This window comes from Trichoderma evansii (assembly GCF_050947405.1).
Source record: "Trichoderma evansii strain SZMC 28006 chromosome Unknown GGI43scaffold_2, whole genome shotgun sequence".
NCBI lineage: Eukaryota > Fungi > Ascomycota > Sordariomycetes > Hypocreales > Hypocreaceae > Trichoderma > Trichoderma evansii.
In genome coordinates, this window is record NW_028145204.1 from 2209990 (window position 1) to 2230824 (window position 20835).

Genomic DNA, 20835 nt, shown 5'->3' on the forward strand with positions numbered 1-20835 from the left:
TGGCGTCTTGCTTCTCTTCCTTTCTCCAGCCCCTCGGCCTTGCTGCGCGGAAGTGGGGATAGAAATTCGGCGCGGAGCCATGGCCTCTGTCCGATCGGCTCTTGGGGGGATGCCCCGCAAAACCGCGTTACTGTCCAGCTATTACCCCTCCATCCCCAGACCCAGGACATATTTATCTTTGTCTTCGTCATTGTCTTCATCTTCGCCTCGTTCGAGCACCGAGACTCTCGCATCTACCCCCAGACTCCGCCAAGCTTCAGCCCCGAGGCGCCAATTAGCCACAATGTCGACACAAGCTGCACACCCAGCACTGCTCATTCCTGGGCCCATTGAATTCGATGATGCCGTCCTCCAGTCAATGAGCCACTTCAGGTAATGTCATCGCTTCTCGGCCAGAGCTTGATTGGGTAGCTAATTGCGATAATAGCGAGAGCCATGTCGGCCCTACCTTCGTGAACACCTTCGGCGAGACCTTGAGCCTACTTCGCCCTCTCTTCCAGACTACCAACCCTGCTTCCCAGCCTTTCGTTATCAGCGGCTCCGGCACATTGGGCTGGGACTTGGTAGCTGCCAACTTGATCGAGGCTGGCGAGGATGCCTTGGTGTTGAGCACCGGCTACTTTGGTGACAGCTTCGCCGACTGCTTGACCACGTATGGAGCCAAGCCTACCAAGGTGGTGGGACCCGTTGGAGGACGACCTCAGGTGCCGGAAATTGAGAAGGCCCTGGCGGAGAAGAAGTACAAGATTGTTACCGTCACCCATGTCGACACTTCCACTGGCGTTGTCAGCGACCTCAAGAGCGTTGTCCAAGCCGTGAGGAAGGTTTCTCCGGAGACATTGGTCATTGTAGACGGTGTTTGCAGTGTTGCTTGCGAGGAGATTGCATTTGACGAATGGGATCTGGACGGTGTTATCACGGCTCCTCAGAAGGCCATTGGCTGCCCTGCCGGCTTGTCGATCTCGATGTTCAGCGGACGCGCAATGGAGGTCTTTAAGAACAGAAAGACTCCTCCTGCATCCTATTTTGCTTCGTTCAAGAACTGGACACCCAGTATGTTTCTCACATTCATATCCATTCCAAATTTCTGCCGGCGCTAATGTTGAATTCTCGTCTAGTCATGCAAAACTACGAGGCAAAGAAGCCCTCATACTTTGCCACCCCATCACCGCAGCTCGTACACGCTCTGAACACTGCCCTGAAGCAAATTTTGGCTCGACCATTGTCGGAACGCTTCCAGAGGCACAAGGAGGTGTCTGACAAGGTAAAGAAGGCGATCGCCGACCTTGGCTTGAAAATTGTTGCAACCAAGCCCGAAGATCAGTCTTCCGCAATGACGGCCATTTACCTGCCCGATGGCGTTCAGATTGCAAATGTTCTGCCTAAGCTAGCTAGCAAGGGCGTCATTTTCGCAGGTGGCCTGCACAAGGAGATTGCGACTAAGTACATTCGGTTCGGACACATGGGTGTCTCAGTTGTAAGTGACTATAGCTTATTCGCTTGATGATGATGAGACGGTAATAAAAATGCTGACAATTTCACGTTATAGACGGACCCTGCTAGGACAGATATCGACAAGGCTCTTGAAGCCCTGAAGACCAGCTTGGAGGAGTGTGGATATACAGCTAAGGCTTAGGATGCGGGAGGGCGGTGGCGCTGGAATTTATAATGGAGGGATGGACGGGATGTTACAAAAGCTAAAACATAAAAAGTAAGCAAGCGAGCTAAGTATGGAGGATAAACTGAAAACAACAGTGTCCGAAAGGATGAGTGGCGTTGGTGGTGTTCCTAGACGAGATAGGAGTGCTAGTCATTTTGCAATCATAAGGTTATGACACCTTTAGTCAAACAAGCGCGTTCTCATTAATAATACGCGACTTCACTATTCCGTATATGCGAGATGAACCTGATGCTCAAGCCTGCTTCCAGGCTGCTCACCTTGGAATTAGGCGCCCAGTTGTCTATTAGGTCGTCTAAGCTCGGCGAATGAGGTTACATACTTGCGGCAGCGCTTGTCCATCTAGCCTCTGGGCTTGCGCCTCGCATTGAATCAGGTGGGGGAAAGTATTGAAGTTGGAAGACAAGGCTGTCGTATCACATCACACAGTAAAGTACTGATACATGACCTCGGATGGTAACGTCATGACAGCGCTAAGTCCGGCCTAGCGATAACGATTGCGTAGCAAGGATTAGTTTCCCAAGGCGGCTCGATGCAATATCTCCGGGCTGCAACGTAGGTACCCGTTACCGTAGCCTAGAGGAGAGCTGAAGCTGAAGTTGGGCTGGGCGGTTAAAATCGATCGAAGGAAGAGCGAGGAGTGGCTAGGATGGCTAGGATGGGCTGATAAAACAGCGATGGAGGAGTTAAATCAATGCAAAGTTCAGCCCCGCCATGCCTGCTGCAGACATTAATGTCTTGGACTCAGGCATCGACTTGCTGTAGCTCGCTGCTGTAGGCGCTGTGCTATTGTGTGGCCCTGCTGACAATTACTGCTCCAGGCAGCTTCCAGGCATCGAGCCGCCTGAAAGCCTCCGCCCTCTCCACTGCAGCAACCACGCGGCTCTAGCTCATTTCCCGCTCCAGCAAGCAGCGAAAAAAAGGCTCCGCAACTACTTGTTTTCTTTAACCTCGTCTCCCCACCGCGCCGCCCGCCTTTTCACTCTCCCTCACTTCCTTGCATTTTTCTTTTCTTCCACGACCCGCGCGCTCTTCCTTTTCGCCGTTGTCCGTGTTTCTCTTTCTCCTTGGCCGCCGAGAGATCGCAGAGAGAAACCCCAACATACGCCCCCGACGCACCGCACAGCCGCCACTTTGTGCGCTGCGTCGTCGACCGGATTTCGATTTGGTGATCTCGATTCCCTCCCCCGCCTTAGAAACAGCCCCCCCTCGCTCGCTGTCTGCCCACCATGCCTACCATTGAGGAGCTCGATAGCACGGTCCGGGCCTTTTACGAAGGTCGCGGCGAGCAGGTATGCTCACCTAGCTTATTGGAATTTCTTTTTATGGCAGGACTATATTGAAGCTGACCCTTTGGTTTTCTGTTTGCTCCAACTATAGCAAAAAGCAGCTCAAGCCGCCTTGAACCAGGTAAATACTCTTCCGCGTCTTCGTTCTCTCCACGGCAACCGATCTCTGTGCTGGGATACCAAGCCGCAAGCTAGAAATGTTTTGCTAATTATTTTGTCAACTGTAGTTCAAGGAAGACCCCGATGCGTGGCTCATGGTCGACAAGATTCTATCCGACGCGCAGTACCCTCAGACGAAGTGTACGTGACCCCTCCTCTTCCTCTCCTCTTTCCACCCACAATCATAGCAAAAGCAGCAACCCAAGCTGGATACGACAGCACAAAATTCATCGTTTTCTTTTACTGACATTTTTGAACAAAAACAGACTTGGGTTTACAAGTTCTTGACAATGTCATTATGACAAGATGGAAAGTTTTGCCTCGGGAACAGTGCCAAGGTAAGTCTGCTACCACTTGCTAGTCAAGCAGTTGGCATTGCTAATAGCTTGATTTCACTTTTAACTAGGTATCCGAAACTTCATCGTCCAGTTCATTATCCAGTGCTCCAATAGCGAAGAGACTCTGCGGGCCCAAAAGACCCTCCTGAACAAGCTCAACCTCGTGCTTGTCTCGATTCTTAAGCAAGAATGGCCACACAACTGGCCTACGTTCATCAACGAAATCATTTCTTCTTGCCACTCCAGCCTTTCGATTTGCGAGAACAACATGATCATTCTGCGCTTGCTCTCCGAAGAGGTGTTCGACTACTCAGCTGAGCAAATGACTTCCACCAAGACGAGAAACCTGAAGCAGACCATGTGTGCCGAGTTCTCTCAGATTTTCACCCTCTGCCAGGAGGTTCTCAACTCTGCCAACCAGCCTAGTCTCATCAAGGCCACCCTCGAGACGTTGCTCCGCTTCTGCAACTGGATCCCTCTTGGCTACATCTTCGAGACGCCTCTTATCGATACTTTGCGAACCCGATTTTTGTCCGTCCCGGAGTTTCGAAACGTCACGCTTCAGTGCCTCACAGAGATTGGTGGTCTTCAGACTGGTGGACCTGGACAACCCAACTCATACGATGAACAGCTGGTTAAGATGTTTACTGAGGTTCTGACCACAATTGCGGACATTATCCCGGTCTCGCTCGACCTTAAGGCTACCTACCCGAGTAGCAACTCCAAGGACCAAGAATTTGTCCAGAACCTTGCTCTATTCCTTTGCAACTTTTTTGGCATGCATCTTAATCTCATTGAAAACCTTCCCAATAGAGATTACCTTATTCACGGTCATTACTATCTTGTTAGAATATCGCAAATCGACGACCGAGAAGTTTTCAAGATCTGCCTTGACTACTGGCTGAAGCTTGTCCAAGAGCTTTACGAGGAGATGCAGCAGCTTCCCATCACCGATCTAAACCCCTTACTCGCTGTAGGAGGTGGCATGTCTGGAAGCGGAGCTCCGAACCCGAGTCTTTTGATGAACTACCCTCTTCGAAAGCACAAATATAACGAAGTCCTTTCCAACCTGCGAGTTGTCATGATCGAGAAGATGGTTCGTCCTGAGGAAGTCTTGATTGTAGAAAACGACGAGGGAGAAATTGTTCGCGAGTTTGTCAAGGAGGGTGATACTGTGCAGCTCTACAAGACCATCAGAGAATGTTTGGTTTACCTTACACATCTGGACGTGGTTGATACTGAGAATATCATGACTGAGAAGCTGGCCCGCCAAGTAGACGGTACCGAGTGGTCATGGCACAACTGCAACGTCCTTTGCTGGGCCATTGGCTCCATCTCCCTCGCCATGAATGAGGAGACAGAGAAGCGATTCCTTGTCACGGTCATCAAGGATCTTCTTGGCCTTACCGAAATGAAGCGAGGCAAAGATAACAAAGCTGTCGTCGCCAGTAACATCATGTATATTGTTGGACAGTACCCCCGTTTCCTCAAGGCTCACTGGAAATTCCTTAAGACGGTTGTTAACAAGCTCTTTGAGTTCATGCACGAGTCACACGAAGGTATGTTTTATCCTCTATTCCACCCCCTCAACGACTGCGTCTCATTCCCATGTGCTTACCCATTGAGCAGGTGTCCAGGACATGGCTTGCGATACGTTCATTAAGATTGCCAGGCAATGCCGACGACACTTCGTCGCCCTTCAGCCCAGTGAGACAGAGCCCTTTATCGAAGAAATTGTACGAAATATGGGCAAGATTACCTGCGATCTTACCCCCCAGCAAGTTCATACATTCTATGAGGCCTGCGGATACATGGTTGCTGCCCAAGGCAACAAGAATCAGCAGGAGAGGCTCTTGGCTGAATTGATGAACATCCCCAATGCTGCCTGGAGCGAAATCATCAAGCAGGCCAACATGAACTCTGCGATTTTGCAAGATGCTGAAACCATCAAGGTTATCGGAAACATCATGAAGACCAACGTTTCGGCGTGCTCTTCCACCGGCTCTTACTTTTACCCACAGATTGGTCGAATCTATCACGACATGCTGCAGATGTACCGTGCCACCAGCTCGTTGATCTCCGAGGCCGTCGCGCGAGATGGTAGGTCTCCAGTGTTTAATCTCTATTTACTTTCTATGCAGCACTCTTCCACTTTCCCTTATAAATCAACTGGGCACTAACACGTATTATAGGTGACCTGGCTACCAAGATGCCCAAGGTTCGCGGTCTGCGTACGATCAAGAAGGAGATTCTCAAGTTGATTGAGACTTATGTTGACAAGGCCGAAGATCTACAGGCCGTCAGAGCTCAGATGGTGCCCCCATTGTTGGATTCAGTCCTTGTCGACTACAACCGAAATGTGCCAGGAGCTCGTGACGCTGAGGTCTTGAAGGCCATGTCAACCATTATTACAAAGCTTGCTGTATGTGATGGGACTTTTATGAATTCTCCTTTTTCGAGTGTGAGCTAACATTGCGACAGGCGTTGATGGAAGATCAAGTTCCTACAATCATGGAAAATGTCTTTGAGTGCACTCTAGAGATGATCAACAAGGACTTTTCAGAGTTCCCGGAGCACCGTGTCGAGTTCTTCAACTTGTTGCGAGCTATCAACCTGCACTGCTTCCCAGGTATGTCAATGACGCATTTACAATACAAGTATCTTGGATGAACAGAAACTGACTGGTAGTAGCTCTGCTTAAACTTGACAACAACCAGTTCAAGTTTGTCATCGACTCTTGCTCATGGGCATTCAAGCACGACAACAGAGATGTTGAAGCTGCCGGTCTTAACATGTGCTTGGAGCTGATCACCAACATTGCTGAAAAGACGGACCCTAATACCGCCAATGCCTTCTTCCAGCGCTTCTTTGTTACTATCCTGCAGGATGTGCTCTTCGTTGTCACGGACAGTGACCACAAGGCGGGTTTCAAGACGCAGTCTATGCTGCTGATGAAGCTCTTCTACTTCATCCACCCTGCTGATGGCACACCACCGAAGATTCAAGGACCCATCTACACACCGGACCAGGCCCAGGCTGGAACTGGCAACCGAGAGTACCTATCTGCCTCTGTTGCCACTCTATTACAGAATGCCTTCCCTAACCTTCAAGCGTAAGTCGTTATCCTTTCTTTCTAGCTCAATTTGATGCTGACAGCTACATATAGAGCCCAAATCGCCAGCTTCGTCGAGGGACTGTTCACGCTGAACACACAGTATGACAAGTTCAGACTCAACCTCCGTGACTTCTTGATTTCCCTGAAAGAGTTCGCCGGGGATAATGCCGAACTCTTCATTGTCGAGAAGGAGCAACTGGAGCGCGATGCCCGAGCTGCAGACATGGAGAGGCGACAAAAGGTCGGAGGTCTTGTGAAGCCATCAGATCTGGATGACGAAGAGCTCTGACTTCCGGAAGAACTTCGTGCGGAAGTTGCGCCAAAACGGGATGCCGAAACCTCGCTAGGCTCGAAGAAGGCCGAGCTACAGAACGGAGCTTTAGATGGGTGGCTGCTCTACGGACTGTGATATAAGCCATCTATCCGAGTGCTCCATGCCTAACCACGGCTTCAAACCGCAGCGAGGATTCTCGGCCCTGATTTTCCTTTGTATTGATACCAAAAAAACGATAGAGTCATATGGTCCCATTTATGCCTTGACATTTATTAACCCAACACCAAGGTAGGATGCCAGATTCTCTTTTTCTCTACCGTTTGAGATTCTGTCGATTCTGTCTGGCAGTTGAACAAAAAGCAGAAAAAAAAATTGCATGTCAAGCATGAGAGGGCTGGTCGTGTAGAAAATGGAAGATCTTTCGGTCGTGTGAGGGACATGGAGGACAAAAAAGGTACTGAGGGGAGGAACTCAGAGAGAGGAAGAAAGGATGGTGATGGACAAAGACAATTCTGTTACGAAATGTAGGATTTTCTCGTACTAGGAGGGGAGACATAGATTAGGTGCAGAAGAAAGACGTGAATTGCTGCGTACTCGTCAGTAGGACGGATTATGAATAAATAATTCTTTTTTTTTTACAGTTTCCTTGTCCTTTTAACCAAATATTAACAAGAGAGGAAATAGTCTTGAGATTTATCATCATCACATAAGAGGGCGAATGAGAGAGAGAATAGTAACAACCAACGTTGAATGTAGAAAAGGCTACATGTAGTTATGCCAATAATGCTCAACCCAGTTCATCGATCTTGTATGCTGTCATGACTGCCCTTTGCCACCCCCCATACATCCCAGTGCAATCCGTAAAAAAAAAAAAAAAAAATGCCCATGTTGAAAAAAAATGAAAGATAGCAACTAATATACAAAAAAATAAAAATCAAAAAAAGAAGAACATTGATGCATGCTCATATGCCCCCCTTGTTCTTCTCTCAGAGTTCATAAAGAAAAGAAAAGAAAAAGCAATTCCCATATATCCCGGTTGGCCTGTATCGTTTTTCTCCTCCCTTCTTTGCTAATAACAAAAGGAAAAAAAAAAAAAGCAGATTATCTGGCAATGCATATATAAATGACAGTACACACAGTCCATCATTCTTCTTCTTCCTCTTTCGTACATGTAAATATGCTTATTGCACAAGAAATAAAAGATGACGGTCATTTCCTTTCATCTTTTCGCTGTCAAAAACTCTCTCCTTCTATCTCGTTACTTCATTCTTTTTTTCTTCTTCAGTCAGTCTCTTCTTCAATCACTTTTAGAGGCCATGCCAGCGAATCGCGCCAGGGGGGGCCTAGGTATCCGGCAATGGCTCGGATAAGGTTTGCCCCTGCATTGCCAAACGTCCAGAAGCGGCGGCAGCGGTGTATCAAGACGCCCAAGTATGCTAGGATCACCAATGCTTCGGGCAGAAGCTGTCGTAGGAGATCTACGTACTCGGCTTCGACTGTGACGATGAAGGCAGAGGGGGCATGAGGGACGTCTTGTTCAGGCAGAGCTCGGTGCATGTCAAATGCCCACTGAAGAGAATCAATGGCGATTCGGCAAGCGTCGGCGCTGGATTGGTCGAGACGGGGTGAGACATCTCTATAGAGGGACGCTGCGGAGGATGGCGTCGATGCAATCATTTGGCGGAGAAAGACACACTCTGTGCCAGACTTTGTGAGAGTTATTGCTGCTATGTTGGCGTCATGCGTGATTCGTAGTAAAGGATAGAGCTCAGATTGCATAAGATAATCCCATGTTGGGCGGATTTGGGCAAGGATGCCCCGATGCAGGTGGATACACTCAACCATTCGCTCGATAAAGCCGTGGAAGCTGACGCTGCCGCCACTGCCAATGCTGCCACCGTTTCCTCCACCATGAACTCCCATAACATCGTGGTGATAGGGAGGAGGCTGCGGCCCATGCTGCAATAACGTCTCGGCCAGAACTTGGTTGCTCAGTAGACTGGCGAACAGGAACCGCGGAACACATGTGGCCGTATCATCCGCGGGAACTAGGGAAGCGATGCGAGTGAAGGACGACAGAGCACGCGTCTGCAGCTCGGTAGCCTGATGGCGGAAGGATACAGCAGTTCCGAGCAGAGGATTCTCGCCCGGCTTGGTGGTCAAGGACACGTGCAGCGCCGACAAGGCCAGCAGCTGGTCCATCAGGTAGGGCGCATCAATCAGATGCTTGACGGCAACGTCCAGGACTACCTTGATCTGGCCGCGGGCCAAGATGCAGTCGCCCATTGCATCAGAGACATGGTGGAAGAGCATCATATGCTCGGCCGTGAAGAGGGACGCCGGAGGAACAGGCGGGTTGTATGCCGTGTTGGTGAAGGACTCGGTAAAGGATGGCAGGGTCTGCGGCCCTGTGGTGGGCGCCGGCACGAACCTGCCGCGGCCGGCGCTGAGAACAGACTCTGGAGAAGTTGACGATGGCTCATGGCCATAGACCGGCCACGGTCCCGGGTGATCCGGTTCGCAGGATGATGGCGAATGCTGCGACTTGCGGCTGAGATGCGAATCGGCCGGGCTGTGCGGCAGCGGCGGCTGCGGTAAGGGCGACAGCTGGTTCTGGCGAGAGGGCGGAAAGGAGCATGCGCGCTCAGCAATGGTGCAGTTGGTGCAGGCTGGACGGCGCTCGTCGCATCGAATGTGTCGTCGCTTGCACTCGCTGCAGCCGTTCCTGGATTTGCGGTGCGAGCGTCGGGTCTTGACGACGCCGTTTGAACCGGAGCTCCCGTTGAGCTGGTGGTGCATTGTCATGGTCATGAGGTCGGCGGGCTGTGCTCTATCTATGGCAACGACGGCAGAAAAAAAAAAGAAAAGATGAGGACCGGGATGGTGAAGAAGGGAAGAGGAGAAGAGAGCAAGTCTTTCGGACCCAAGGGCCCGGATGCTCTGGGTGTGTTTGTGTATGAGTGGTGTTGTGGTTGTTTCTGCTGCTCAGCCCGAGCTGAAGTAAGGTAAGGTTAGCACACTAATACAGCACCTTGCCGTGCACTGGCAGGCCTAGGGGACCACCAGGACCATCACAACCGCAGGTGACAGGCGCCCCGGCTACATGTACCGTGCAGGTACTGGCGGTGTATCATAACCTTATCGGGGGTACCTGGGCTGTACAAGCTCTCGCTGTAAGTGGCCGTGGCTGCCGTAGCTGCCGCACAGGCGTTTGCTCCGCCACAGGCCCTCGGGAGCGGAGCCGAAAGGGCCAAAGTCCGAATACGAGAGGGGCCGGATTTGACAGATGCCTCGCGCCTTATAAAACTCCGTGTCCGAACATTTTGGCTCCTGTGCCGCTGACTGATAAAAAGGCACCGCATCTGCTGCTATAACGCAGATATTCTGGATACTACATCCGCATCGACGAGAGATGATTCAATCCTTCAGTTTCGACTCCTCGTCCGAATGGCGCAGATGCGGTGGACCCGGCCAGTCGTCTCCCGGCAATTGGCAAAGGTAATGATAGAGTTGCTGTATGGGGTAAATACTAAACACGTATCGCAAACCTCCGAGTCAGCCGTGCGTCACGGAACCATGATTGGCCAAAAGGATCCGATACCGAGAACACGCTGAGCTGCATTGACAAGTCAGTACCACTGTATTAGGTAGCATCAGAGCACAGAATATACCCTGTAAGAGTGATGTGTCGCAAAGCAAAAAAAAGACCGCCTGCACGCATACCTATACAAGAGATGCCCAAACCCAGAGGAAAGAGACGCAGCGCAAATGGCACGAAATGCTGCATCGATAAATCGGGTCCCAAGGTCAACTGTCGCTCCGCGGCCTCGGTATCCGGCAGTTGGGATCATAATTCCACTACTTCGGGCAGCCTGGAGAAAACAGGGAGCCTGCATCTTGGCCTTAAGATGGAGCCACGTCATCGAGCGGAGTGGCGGGTGTGCGTCGCAGGGAGAATTTCGCTCTTTGGACATCAAGACTCCGTCAAAGTCCGCATCGTGACGGGTGTAGAATTGATGGGGGAAAAAAGGACAAAATCAAGCAGATAGATCTGGCGAGACGTCCAATGCCGGGAAACGGCAGTATTTATACGATATGCTCCGCCACATTGCAATCGAGAGGGGTTGACAGTACGAAGCATTTAGGTGTTGGGTTACCAGAGATCGGGCGTGGGTCATCTATTCTTAGTGGAAGATACAGATCATATGGGAGCATGACTATTTCGCACTAGCAGAAACATAGCGGGCTAACTTTTGGAAATACGCGTATTGTGCCGTCGATGCTGCAATTGGGATCTCGGATCTATATCTCAATGTCTTGAGCTAGCCGTAACTTCGTATCTTTTATATGTGTAACAAATCTCCTTTATTAACTGCACATCGCGCTGGCGGCATATCTATACTCTAAATGTTTTGTCGACATATTAAATTAGGAAGCGTATGATTCTATGCCAGTTTTTTTTTCTTTTGCCAATCCTGATATAACTTTGTGGAAATCTTTCAACATATGGGAACCACTTAAATCTATATTTCATCTGCCAAATGTCCGCCTCGCTTCCTTCTCATGAAAATGGCCCCTCTTAAGACCTGCTTGCAAAGTTATGAATACTGTGAAATCATTAGCCCCTGAATACACACTCAATGAGTTGTTAGCATCAACGTACCTGACATCTTCTCGGTACTCCGGACCCTTGGGGATAGCCTCATCCATCGACCCGCGTGGGAGCTTCACGTTCACAGGGCCGCTGCTCGCGATCAAAACAGCGTCGGAATCTCCTCCTACTTGTGTAATAGCCGCGCTCTTCCTCTTTTTGTTGCCATCAACTCCATTGGCATGCGGGAAATAGTCGTCGGGGACTGGTGTCTTGTATTGGCCGCAAAAGACACCAACTTCAAAGTCATCAACTTCGCTCTTCTCGTCCTTTGCTTCTAAGCAAGCATCTTTCAAATCATCAAGCGTTTGGAACACCAAAGTGTCACATTGGATGAGGTCGGTCATCTCTTGTAGCGTCCTGCCGTGGGCGAGGAGTTCTTGAGAATCAAGTATGTTAGTCTGAGATATTAAGCTGAAAAGGGGGTATGTTTGGGGCTGTGCTTACGGTTTGGATCGGCAAGATCAATTCCGTACTGGAGAAGAAAGAAAATAAATTGTTAGCAAAAACTCTACTGAAAAGCCCGAGCTCGGAGCACTTACGACGTGGGGGTGAGTGATCTCGGGACAGCAAGACACGACGATAATCTTCTTCGCCTGGCATTCCCTGGCCATTTGAACCTGAAAAGTAAAAATGAGTTAGCTTCGTGCTCGTTTATACATCGTATACTTGAAATAAGTCGAGATGGGAATACATACAATCTCGCGAGAGGTAGTTCCGCGCACGATACTATCATCGACCCTATTACATCTAGTCAGAGATTTATGTCACAGAAACCAGAAGGAGCCAGAATGAGCTTCATACATGCAAACGACTTTGTCTTTGAATTCGGACGCAATGGGCGAGAGTTTGCGGCGAACACTCTTCTGTCGTGCTTTCTGGCCGGGGACCTGTTGAAAGGAAGAGATCAGTCATCTGTTATTCGCAGTGGTATAAGGTGGCAACGAACAATAAATGTACGGTATACGTATCGATTCTTGATCCAGGCATTGGAAAATGGCTTGTCTAGCTCATTAGCCAATGTAGCAGCAGCTGTGTTACTCGTCTAAAAAGGAAAGTTAGTCAACGATGGCGCATCGTCAAATTTGCGACAGCGAAAAGTATTTACCTCCGGAATTGGGATAACTATACAGCAAATCATGTTAGTAAACATACATAAAACATAAAGAGAAAAAATTTCAAACAGTCTCTGAATCGGTAGAGACCATTTTTATCACTTACCAACATCAATGTTACGAATCTCCTCGTCTCCCAAAACTTGTCTCATCCTCTTAGCAAGCTTGAAACCCATGTTCTGTCGGCTATGGTGGACAGACATTCCGTCAATAGTGCTGTCAGGTCTCGAAAAGTAGATGAATTCGAAAAGGTCGGGAGTGTATGATTTCCTCTCCACAACTTGATGGAACTGGGGGCTTCCTCCTTTCGGAATGAAAACGGCTTGTCCTGGCAAGATGTCGACAATGTTTTTGAATCCAAGTTGGGTCAGGGCAATAGATTCCGAAGCCATAAAGTAATCCATAGCACCTTCGAGCGTTTCGGAGGGTCGAGATCCCAGGCAAAGGGGCCTGATACCGTTTTCATCACGGAAGCCCAAGATTCCAAAGCCGGCAATCATGGCAGTACAAGCGAAGGCGCCGTGGCATCTCTTATACACTTCTCGTAGCGCAACGAAGACATCCTCAACGTTCGCTCGGACCTTGCCAATCTCGCTAAGGCCATGGGCAAAGATGTTGAGCCTATATAATAGCGTAAGTCAAAGGATGGAACTCGAGTGCAAAAGAAGAGGTTAACCAACAAGAGTTCTGAGTCTGAGTCGGTGTTCACATGTCGTCGAGCCTCACAGTCCAAGAACCTAACAAGTTCTGGTGTGTTTACCAGATTTCCGTTGACGCTCATAGACAGACCGTACGGGGCATTAACGAAGAATGGTTGCGCTTCGGATCTGCAAATACTTAGTTAGCGTCTTGTTGGGAGCTACAACGTAGAGATAAGAAGACGAGCGTACGCAGACGCGGTGCCCGCAGTCGGGTACCGAAGATGGGAGATACTAATTCAGAACAGTTAGTACAATGGTATAAGTCGCAGGTTTCGAAAGTATATCGAAACCAGTCTTGGCGCAAGGAGTGCAGCTTACCCCATGAAGCCGGGGAGCTTAGAGCTCATGAATTAGCATTCGCCTGTCCAACGCGATAACAAGGAACACAAAAGCAGAAGCAGAAGCTTCATGTTTTGTTTCAAACAAAAGACACAATTGCCAGAGACAATCATGTAAAAAGATATAGAGCCCAGGCACTTACATCGACGGTACGCTTTCCCTCGTCAAACACCTTTGCTGCCATTCCATTTCCCTTGCACTGGTAGACTCGTCCGCCCTGGCATACGGCAATACCGGCGGCATCTTGTCCACGCTGTTTCTGATGTTAGCATTCTCTGAAGGTATGTTGGGACGGAGTAGTTCGATCGAGGAAGAAGAGGTCGGCATGGCGGTTGAGCGAGTAACTAACATGTTGCAGGAAATATAAGGATTCGTGTAGGTCGACCGCAGCCGTAGTGGCTTTGGAATCACCCAACTATTTAAGTCAAAGTTGTTAGCATGATTACATCTCGTTGTTCCTCTCGTTGTGTCTCCAGCACGGTTGTTTCTGCATTGTCGCTTTGCGGTGTATGCAGCTTTCTAAGTGGCAGAGTTTCATCGGTGCTCCGGGTTCGGGGGTCGAGAAAAAACTTACCAATATGGCCGAGACACCGCACATGGTGCTACAATGGACACTGCGTCTTGACTAGGAATTCAAAGTTGTATTCCCTTCGTTTGGAAGAACCTCCGCAGTGAAGCGTTGATGGTTGATCGAAAATCCAAAAGAGAAAAAAAAAATTCAATGCAGCGCATGCGCATTGGAGAAAAAAAGCCGACCAAAGGAAAGTTCGCGCCCACCCCACGTTTCCAGCCGCCTTAGCAGGAGTACCTGCGCCATTACATCAGGCCCCTACAATTACAGGTACTCTATTAGTGCTAGCATAGGTACCTATAGTAGTAGGCTCTCCACACAATTTGCAGCCAGCTGGCGTTCTAACACCGTTATATCGGCCACTGTCACTGGCAGCCGCTCTATTTCCTCGGGGGTTCGCTATACAGTGCATTACTCAGCATAGAAGTGACTCTACGTTAGTCGCCACAAGAACCTTGGAGGCGATATTTTTGCCATTGTCTTACGAAGCGGATTGGATATCCTCGAGATAAACTTACAGTATGAGAAATATAGGAGAGCGACGGTTTACGCTGCCGATATATCCGCAGCTACCCATATTTGTACTCAACTTGTGTTAGTAGAAATGGTCTCCACAGACGGCTGGATTACACAAAATTATAGACTGCAAGATAGCGCATAGATAGGACCAGGTTAAACAAGCAGAGCCATCTCCAAGAAATTCGTTATACTATCCGCCTAGCAGCTTTATAGGAGACTATATCAGGAGATCTAGAACAAAAACCGAAAGGAAATAAAAGAGAAGCGAGAGAGATCTATATCAATATTGACGTGGCAAATCCCGTCATAAGATGCATGTATTAATATAATATCGCTACAATATACTCTAATCAAAACCTTCAAACTCGTCATCCTCTTTCGCTGCTTTCGCCGCTTTCGCCAGGTTCTCCTCCCTGACTCTCCGAATCAAATCGTTCAGCTCAGCCTGCTTAACCTTCTCATCATCCGTCATCGTTGCCAGCCTCTGAGCCTCTATCTTCTTGTGCCGCTTCTCGCGTCTCTCGGTCCGGTGCTCTTCCTGCTCTTGCTTTCCGCTCCATGCCTCGTTGTTCTTCCTCTTCTTCTTGGCATCAGCCGCCTTCTTCGCAGTCTCTCCGCTCTTATCAGCTGTCATGGCCTCTTGTCTGGCCTGCTCTCGTGCCTTGTCCTTGTAAGCAAATTCGTCCCAGTCCATCTCAACTCCCAGCATCTTATCTCCCTCCCATAATCTTAATTCAGGCATTCTAGGCAGGCGAAGAAGTCCCCATGCATTTCCAAGATCAGTCCAATCCAAATCACTAACTCTGAAAATGGATGTCGCTTGGTGTGCCCCATAACTTCGTACCCAGCTAACAAAGGCTTTCTGGGCTTTGTCGTGAATCGCTCTGTCTGACTGAAGTAGTTTCCGGAATTTTGATGTCGCATCTCGTGCACTATCTTCTGTCACGGAGATTGAAGGTTTTAATAATGGTGTGATCGGGGTTTGGCGGATCTCTAGAAATCTGGCGTAGTCTTCCTCGTGTCCCGGGTGTAGCATAACCACAGCCAGACCCTTTCTGCCTGCACGACCAGCTCTTCCACTTCTATGTATGAATACTTTGGGGTCAGATGGGGCATCAATCTGAACAACCAAATCAACCTGTGGGATATCCAAACCACGAGCCGCCAAGTCTGTTGTCAGCAAAATTGTAGGAGATACAGAGGATAGAAAGCGGCCAAAGTTCTTTTCGCGCACTTTAGCCGGATGTTTGCCATGTAGGGGCACCAGTGAAAACCCTTCGGGCAGTATCTGAGGAAGAGTGTGTTGGAAGTAGTCCACAGCAGCGCAAGTAGACAGAAAGACAATGCTCTTTAGAGGCCGTACGGGTAGGCGTTCCAAGAGCTGTGCTAGTGCAGGCAGCTTCTGACTAGCTGGAGTAACCAGATATGACATCTGAAGACTCGCAGGAATTTTTCTGTCTTCAACAACACCACCACCATCCTTCATTTTCACCTTGACTTCGATCTTTACCGGATTTCGCAATCCAACTCGGATGATCTCGCCAACGGCTTCACTAACACTGGCACTGAATAGGCCCGTCCGCCTCTGCTTGGGAAGATGTGAAAGAATCGTTTGGAGGTCCTGCTTGAAGCCGAGATCAAGTAGTCGATCAGCTTCGTCGAGGACAAGCGCCTCAAAGGACTGGTCGATGTGGACATGGGGCGAGGCCAGTAACTCTACGAGACGGCCTGGTGATGATATAAGAAGATTCGGGCTGTGTCGAACGAAGTAGCTGAGATCCTGCGCGGGTGTGGTGGTTCCTCCGACTAGCAGCTGGGGAACAATGGCGGGCACGTTGGAGTTGGGCCTCTTCTCTTCGCCCTTTAGGTGTGGCAGTATCTCGGCAGATGGCGCATGGAATTCGAGGAGGGAGAGGAGGACTGTATGGATCTGGGCGGCGAGCTCTCTCGTGGGCGAGATGACGATTGCGCTGACATGGTGCTTCTTCGCGGGCTCCTCGAGGCGCAATAATCGTTGGACAATGGGAATCAAGAAGGCTAATGTTTTTCCACTACCAGTAACAGCCTATGATGCAGCCAATTGAGTCAGTATAAGAAAATTTCGTCGAGAGGGAATGGCAAATGCCGGTAAGCTCACCTCAACTACCACATCTTTGTTCCCCAGAAACTGAGGCAGAGTCGCAGCTTGCACGGGTGTCATCTGCTTGAAACCCATGCTAGATACAGCGTCAAGAATCCATTCTGCCAATGGCGGTGTTAGGCCACCCCAGGCTCGAGGATCTCTCTTCGCAGCAACTTTTCCAGGAGCCATGATGTCTAGATTTGCTGAAAATGCTTGCCAGCGCTACACCACCACGGCTATCATCGATATCATCAAAGGCTATCTAAGAAATTATTTTGACATCTTATCTTATCATCACGTGAAGGCGCATCCAAGCTTAAAAATCTTGGCGCTCCGACAGGCCTTGATCAAATCTAGAGCAATATGCTTGATCTGCCTAACCGTTAGCGGCAAGCCGTGCATCTGGCCAGAAGGGAAATTTTCATCTAAGCGAAACTTAGACAGCGGACTTCTGCGGCTCCGAAAACCGTCCTGCCGGCCAAAAAAAAAAAAAGACAAAGCACGACAGAAGACCAAAATCGGCACGTGAAAGTCCAACAAAAAAGCAAATCGCGGCCCCAACAAAGAGGACCCCCCGGATGACGTCCGGTACATGGCGCAAATTCTCTCTGTTTAGCACTAAAATGATCAGATTGGCGGGTCACATGTTGCCCGTTTGACAAGTTTGCCTAGCAGAGCGGCGGCGCCACGTCCGAAGAAAAACGCACACGACACAGCCGGAGTGACTTTGTGTGGCAGTACTCTTTTGGTGAGGCTGCATGCATGACGGTGGAGGGAGAAAAAAAACTTCGCCTTGATAGGACGGCTATAGCTCTTCATGTACGAATGTAAAAAAAACAACCTAACGCTTCGCTGACGACGACACGAAACACAGGTCATCCCGCCTTGTCCTCCATCTCTTTAAGTCTAACGACAAATCAAAATAATTGTTCTCTAAGCCTACTTAACCTCTTTTCCCCCTCCCTCTTCCTTTCTATTCTTTTCGAGCGCACTATGTGGCAGAGGACCTGGCCTCTACCGCATCGCTGCTAAAACCATCATTCATCCTGGAGACCCCAACTCGCCCCGTCAATCTGTCCCCTGTCAGCCCCTCGTCATCGCACAGCAGCGGCCGCAGTCTGTTTGAGCTCTTCAGCACGTGCAGCATCAGCGACGATAGAAGCGACAGCAGAAGCAGCAGAAGCAGAAGCAGCAGCCACAGCAGCATCGCCGCACCGCGCCTCTCGCGCAGGGACAGAGACGACGCACAACACCATTGGTCCCTGTGGCCCTCGGGCTTTGAATCGCTGCGCCGCCTTGTCGTAGGTGCTGTTTACTGCCCTGCGCTGCCTCCAGCTACCTTTACCATGTCACTCCGTCGCCAGTCGGGCGCCCGCCGCGTCCCGGACACGCCTCGCATCATCTCGCCGAGCCCGACTCCGTCAGAACGAGACGTGCAGGATTACGTGGGCCCAATGACCCGGAGTCGAAGAAAGGCCCCGACGCAGCAGGCGGTGGAGGAGCTGAGCGATGAGGAGGCATTCGATAGTGCTTCCGGGATCCGGAGATCCCGTACAAGAAGCCGCTCCCCCATCGACTCACGCGGCGTCCCTCGCATGACACCCAAGACGTCCAAAACTTCAACATCGCAAAAGCCTGAGTTGGACGGTATCATGGCGACCGCTACGGCCACCAGACTGGCGACCACGAACGGCCACCTGGCGCCTCCCCTGCCTGCGACCCCGACGGGATGGAGCTGGCGCGACTTCAGCCGGAGTCCCAGTCCTCTGGGCCTCATCCCAATCCATCGACACTGGCGGACGTTTGTGCACAAGCATGAGGTCCCGCGCAAGGTCCTCCACGTCTCCATCGGCTTCTTCGTCGTCTGGCTATACAGCTCCGGCACCCAGACCAGCGCCGTGCCGCCATATCTAATGAGCGCATTGATCCCAATCACAACAGTCGACTGGCTGCGGCACCGATATGCATCCTTCAACCGACTCTACGTCAAGGTGCTTGGTGCCCTTATGAGAGAAAGCGAGTACGCGGGCTGGAATGGCGTCATCTTCTACCTCCTCGGCGCCTGGATCACTCTCTACTTCTTCCCCAAGGACGTCGGCGTCATAGGCGTCCTGCTACTCAGCTGGTGCGACACGGCCGCCAGCACATTTGGTCGACTCTGGGGACAATATACCCCGAGACTGCGCCGCGGCAAGTCTCTCGCCGGATCTCTGGCCGCCTTCATTGTTGGTGTGGCCACTTCCTACCTCTGGTACGGATGGCTCGTCCCCACCATCGGACCTATGCCCGGCGACGAGAACTTCATGTTCACGGGCACACTCTCTCTACCACACGCATTGACCGAGGCCGTTGGCCTGCCCGAGAACCTGACCTCTGTCTCCGGCCCTGTAGCCCTGGGCATCATGAGCGTCTGGTCCGGCTTTATCGCTTCGGCCAGTGAGGTGGCTGACCTCTTCGGATGGGACGACAACCTGACGATCCCAGTGCTTAGCGGACTCGGCATCTGGGGGTTCCTTAAACTGTTTGGCTAGGTACATACTGTATAGAAGGCGGCTTCTTATTCCTCTTTGTTATTGTTCATTTTTTTAATACTACATATATGTATGCCTACATCTTTCTTCTCTTTTATATAACGCAACATTCTCCACTTGAAAGGATTTATTGTTCTATATCACGACGGTCTGGGTTTTTGATACTTGGTTTCCAAATGTTCACTAGCCGGCTGCGCTGCGCAGGTAGATTGGTTTACAGCTGCTAGGCACTTCAGATAGAGTAGATAGACACCTAATCTAACATATTTAAGAGCATCAATTGCACCAGTCCTATGAATTATAGCATATAATATCCATTTTTGTGTTTACATGAAACCGCCTTTTTGTTGAGAATTCGGTCTAGTAAAGAGAAAAGAAGAAAAAAAAAAGTATGACCACGAACGCCCAATGAGATCAACAGATTCATAAAAGAGCGGTCATCTATTTTATGCCTGGGTTGCGTAGTTATGCGGCCAGCCGACCGACTTGCAGAAAAAAATTGCCCGGTTCACATACCATACGCGCTACTCGAGGTAGTCGTGCGGCAGTAATACCTCATGCTGCTGTGATGTCGTGCAGATATCACAGCAGCTGCACTGATGCCCATTGATGAAGTATGCAGTACATGCATGAATGAAGGTCCGAGAAAGCTAACACAGGACTGCCGGTACACGAAATAACGTTGAATCGAGTGGATTCATTGGGCCAATTTTTTCTTTGTTCTTTCTTTTATCGGTATTTTTTTGTGAGAAGCATCAATGCCCAGTTAACATTTGCTTTCCCACCATTTTACCTCTTAGTGCTTCCAACGCCTCCCCAGTACTTCCAGTCCTTTCTTTGGCCTTCATCTTCATTACTGCTACTTGATAAAAAAAAATAATGATTTTCTAATAGAAAAGAATAACCATCCATCTTCCTGTAAGCTCTCCTCATCCCGTCCCATCCCATCCCTCTCTCGCGGAAAACAAATCTGACAGGCCAGAACATGGCAAAGGTGGGGGGGCTGCCACCTCAGCGTGCACAAACAGCGCCTCCAAACGGGTTAAAATTTGATGGTGGTCCGGTTTCTGTCTTCCCTCACGATTCCTTCCATGTCAGGCTAATACGCAATGCAAATTTTCTTTTTTCTTTTTTTTTTTTTTTTTTTTTTTTTATTATTATTATTTTTATCCTTGCTACGTAGTTTGTTCGAGTATGGTATGTTGGCTTTGGAATCCTTTGGGGACATGATGCGTTGTCCTGTCCTGTTGGCTGTTAGATGGAGGGGTGCGTGTTAGCCATTGATGAGCTCAACTGTAATGCAGCAGGCAGGCATTGAAGATCTTTTTTTTCCTTTTCCTACATCCTTTATTTTACTTTTCTTGCTCCATATAGTTAAGTAGTTATGCTTTTTCATATTCAAGATTTTTCATATCATTCCTTTCTTCACTCTC

At 49.6% G+C, this 20835-nt stretch overlaps 6 protein-coding genes across 6 annotated transcripts; 3 read left to right on the forward strand and 3 right to left on the reverse strand.

Moving 5' to 3' along the window:
* Window positions 1-283: 283 nt before the first annotated feature.
* On the forward strand, window positions 284-1636 carry GGI43DRAFT_379772 (alanine--glyoxylate transaminase; the record flags this gene model as incomplete). Its single annotated transcript, XM_083202891.1, has 4 exons — window positions 284-372; window positions 428-1053; window positions 1119-1477; window positions 1550-1636. The coding sequence occupies 4 exons, from the start codon at window positions 284-286 to the stop codon at window positions 1634-1636; spliced, it is 1161 nt and encodes a 386-aa protein (XP_083065233.1).
* A 1271-nt stretch (window positions 1637-2907) lies between these two features.
* GGI43DRAFT_420496 (exportin CRM1) lies at window positions 2908-6868 on the forward strand (the record flags this gene model as incomplete). Its single annotated transcript, XM_083207824.1, has 10 exons — window positions 2908-2970; window positions 3059-3088; window positions 3195-3267; window positions 3393-3464; window positions 3533-5023; window positions 5094-5564; window positions 5657-5886; window positions 5946-6093; window positions 6156-6576; window positions 6631-6868. 10 exons carry the CDS (start codon window positions 2908-2910, stop codon window positions 6866-6868), a joined length of 3237 nt encoding a protein of 1078 aa, XP_083065234.1.
* A 633-nt stretch (window positions 6869-7501) lies between these two features.
* GGI43DRAFT_162287 (Zn(II)2Cys6 transcription factor domain-containing protein) lies at window positions 7502-9982 on the reverse strand. Its single transcript, XM_083199566.1, has one exon. The coding sequence runs from the start codon at window positions 9662-9664 to the stop codon at window positions 8135-8137; it is 1530 nt and encodes a 509-aa protein (XP_083065235.1). The 5' UTR covers window positions 9665-9982; the 3' UTR covers window positions 7502-8134.
* Window positions 9983-11167: 1185 nt separating this feature from the next.
* Window positions 11168-14398, reverse strand: GGI43DRAFT_162271 (amidophosphoribosyltransferase). The gene is made up of 15 exons (XM_083199565.1): window positions 14234-14398; window positions 14009-14074; window positions 13802-13912; window positions 13639-13655; window positions 13510-13551; window positions 13300-13446; window positions 12726-13240; window positions 12613-12629; window positions 12454-12549; window positions 12309-12394; window positions 12203-12245; window positions 12047-12124; window positions 11952-11979; window positions 11517-11883; window positions 11168-11460 (listed from the first exon to the last, which is right to left on the reverse strand). The coding sequence occupies exons 1-15, from the start codon at window positions 14255-14257 to the stop codon at window positions 11433-11435; spliced, it is 1665 nt and encodes a 554-aa protein (XP_083065236.1). The 5' UTR covers window positions 14258-14398; the 3' UTR covers window positions 11168-11432.
* Window positions 14399-14457: 59 nt separating this feature from the next.
* GGI43DRAFT_162856 (ATP-dependent RNA helicase SPB4) lies at window positions 14458-17119 on the reverse strand. The gene is made up of 2 exons (XM_083199571.1): window positions 16887-17119; window positions 14458-16814 (listed from the first exon to the last, which is right to left on the reverse strand). Exons 1-2 carry the CDS (start codon window positions 17058-17060, stop codon window positions 15096-15098), a joined length of 1893 nt encoding a protein of 630 aa, XP_083065237.1. The 5' UTR covers window positions 17061-17119; the 3' UTR covers window positions 14458-15095.
* Window positions 17120-17983: 864 nt separating this feature from the next.
* Window positions 17984-19956, forward strand: GGI43DRAFT_162854 (diacylglycerol kinase). The gene has a single exon (XM_083199570.1). It carries the CDS (start codon window positions 18218-18220, stop codon window positions 19400-19402), a length of 1185 nt encoding a protein of 394 aa, XP_083065238.1. The 5' UTR covers window positions 17984-18217; the 3' UTR covers window positions 19403-19956.
* The last annotated feature ends 879 nt before the right edge of the window (window positions 19957-20835 follow it).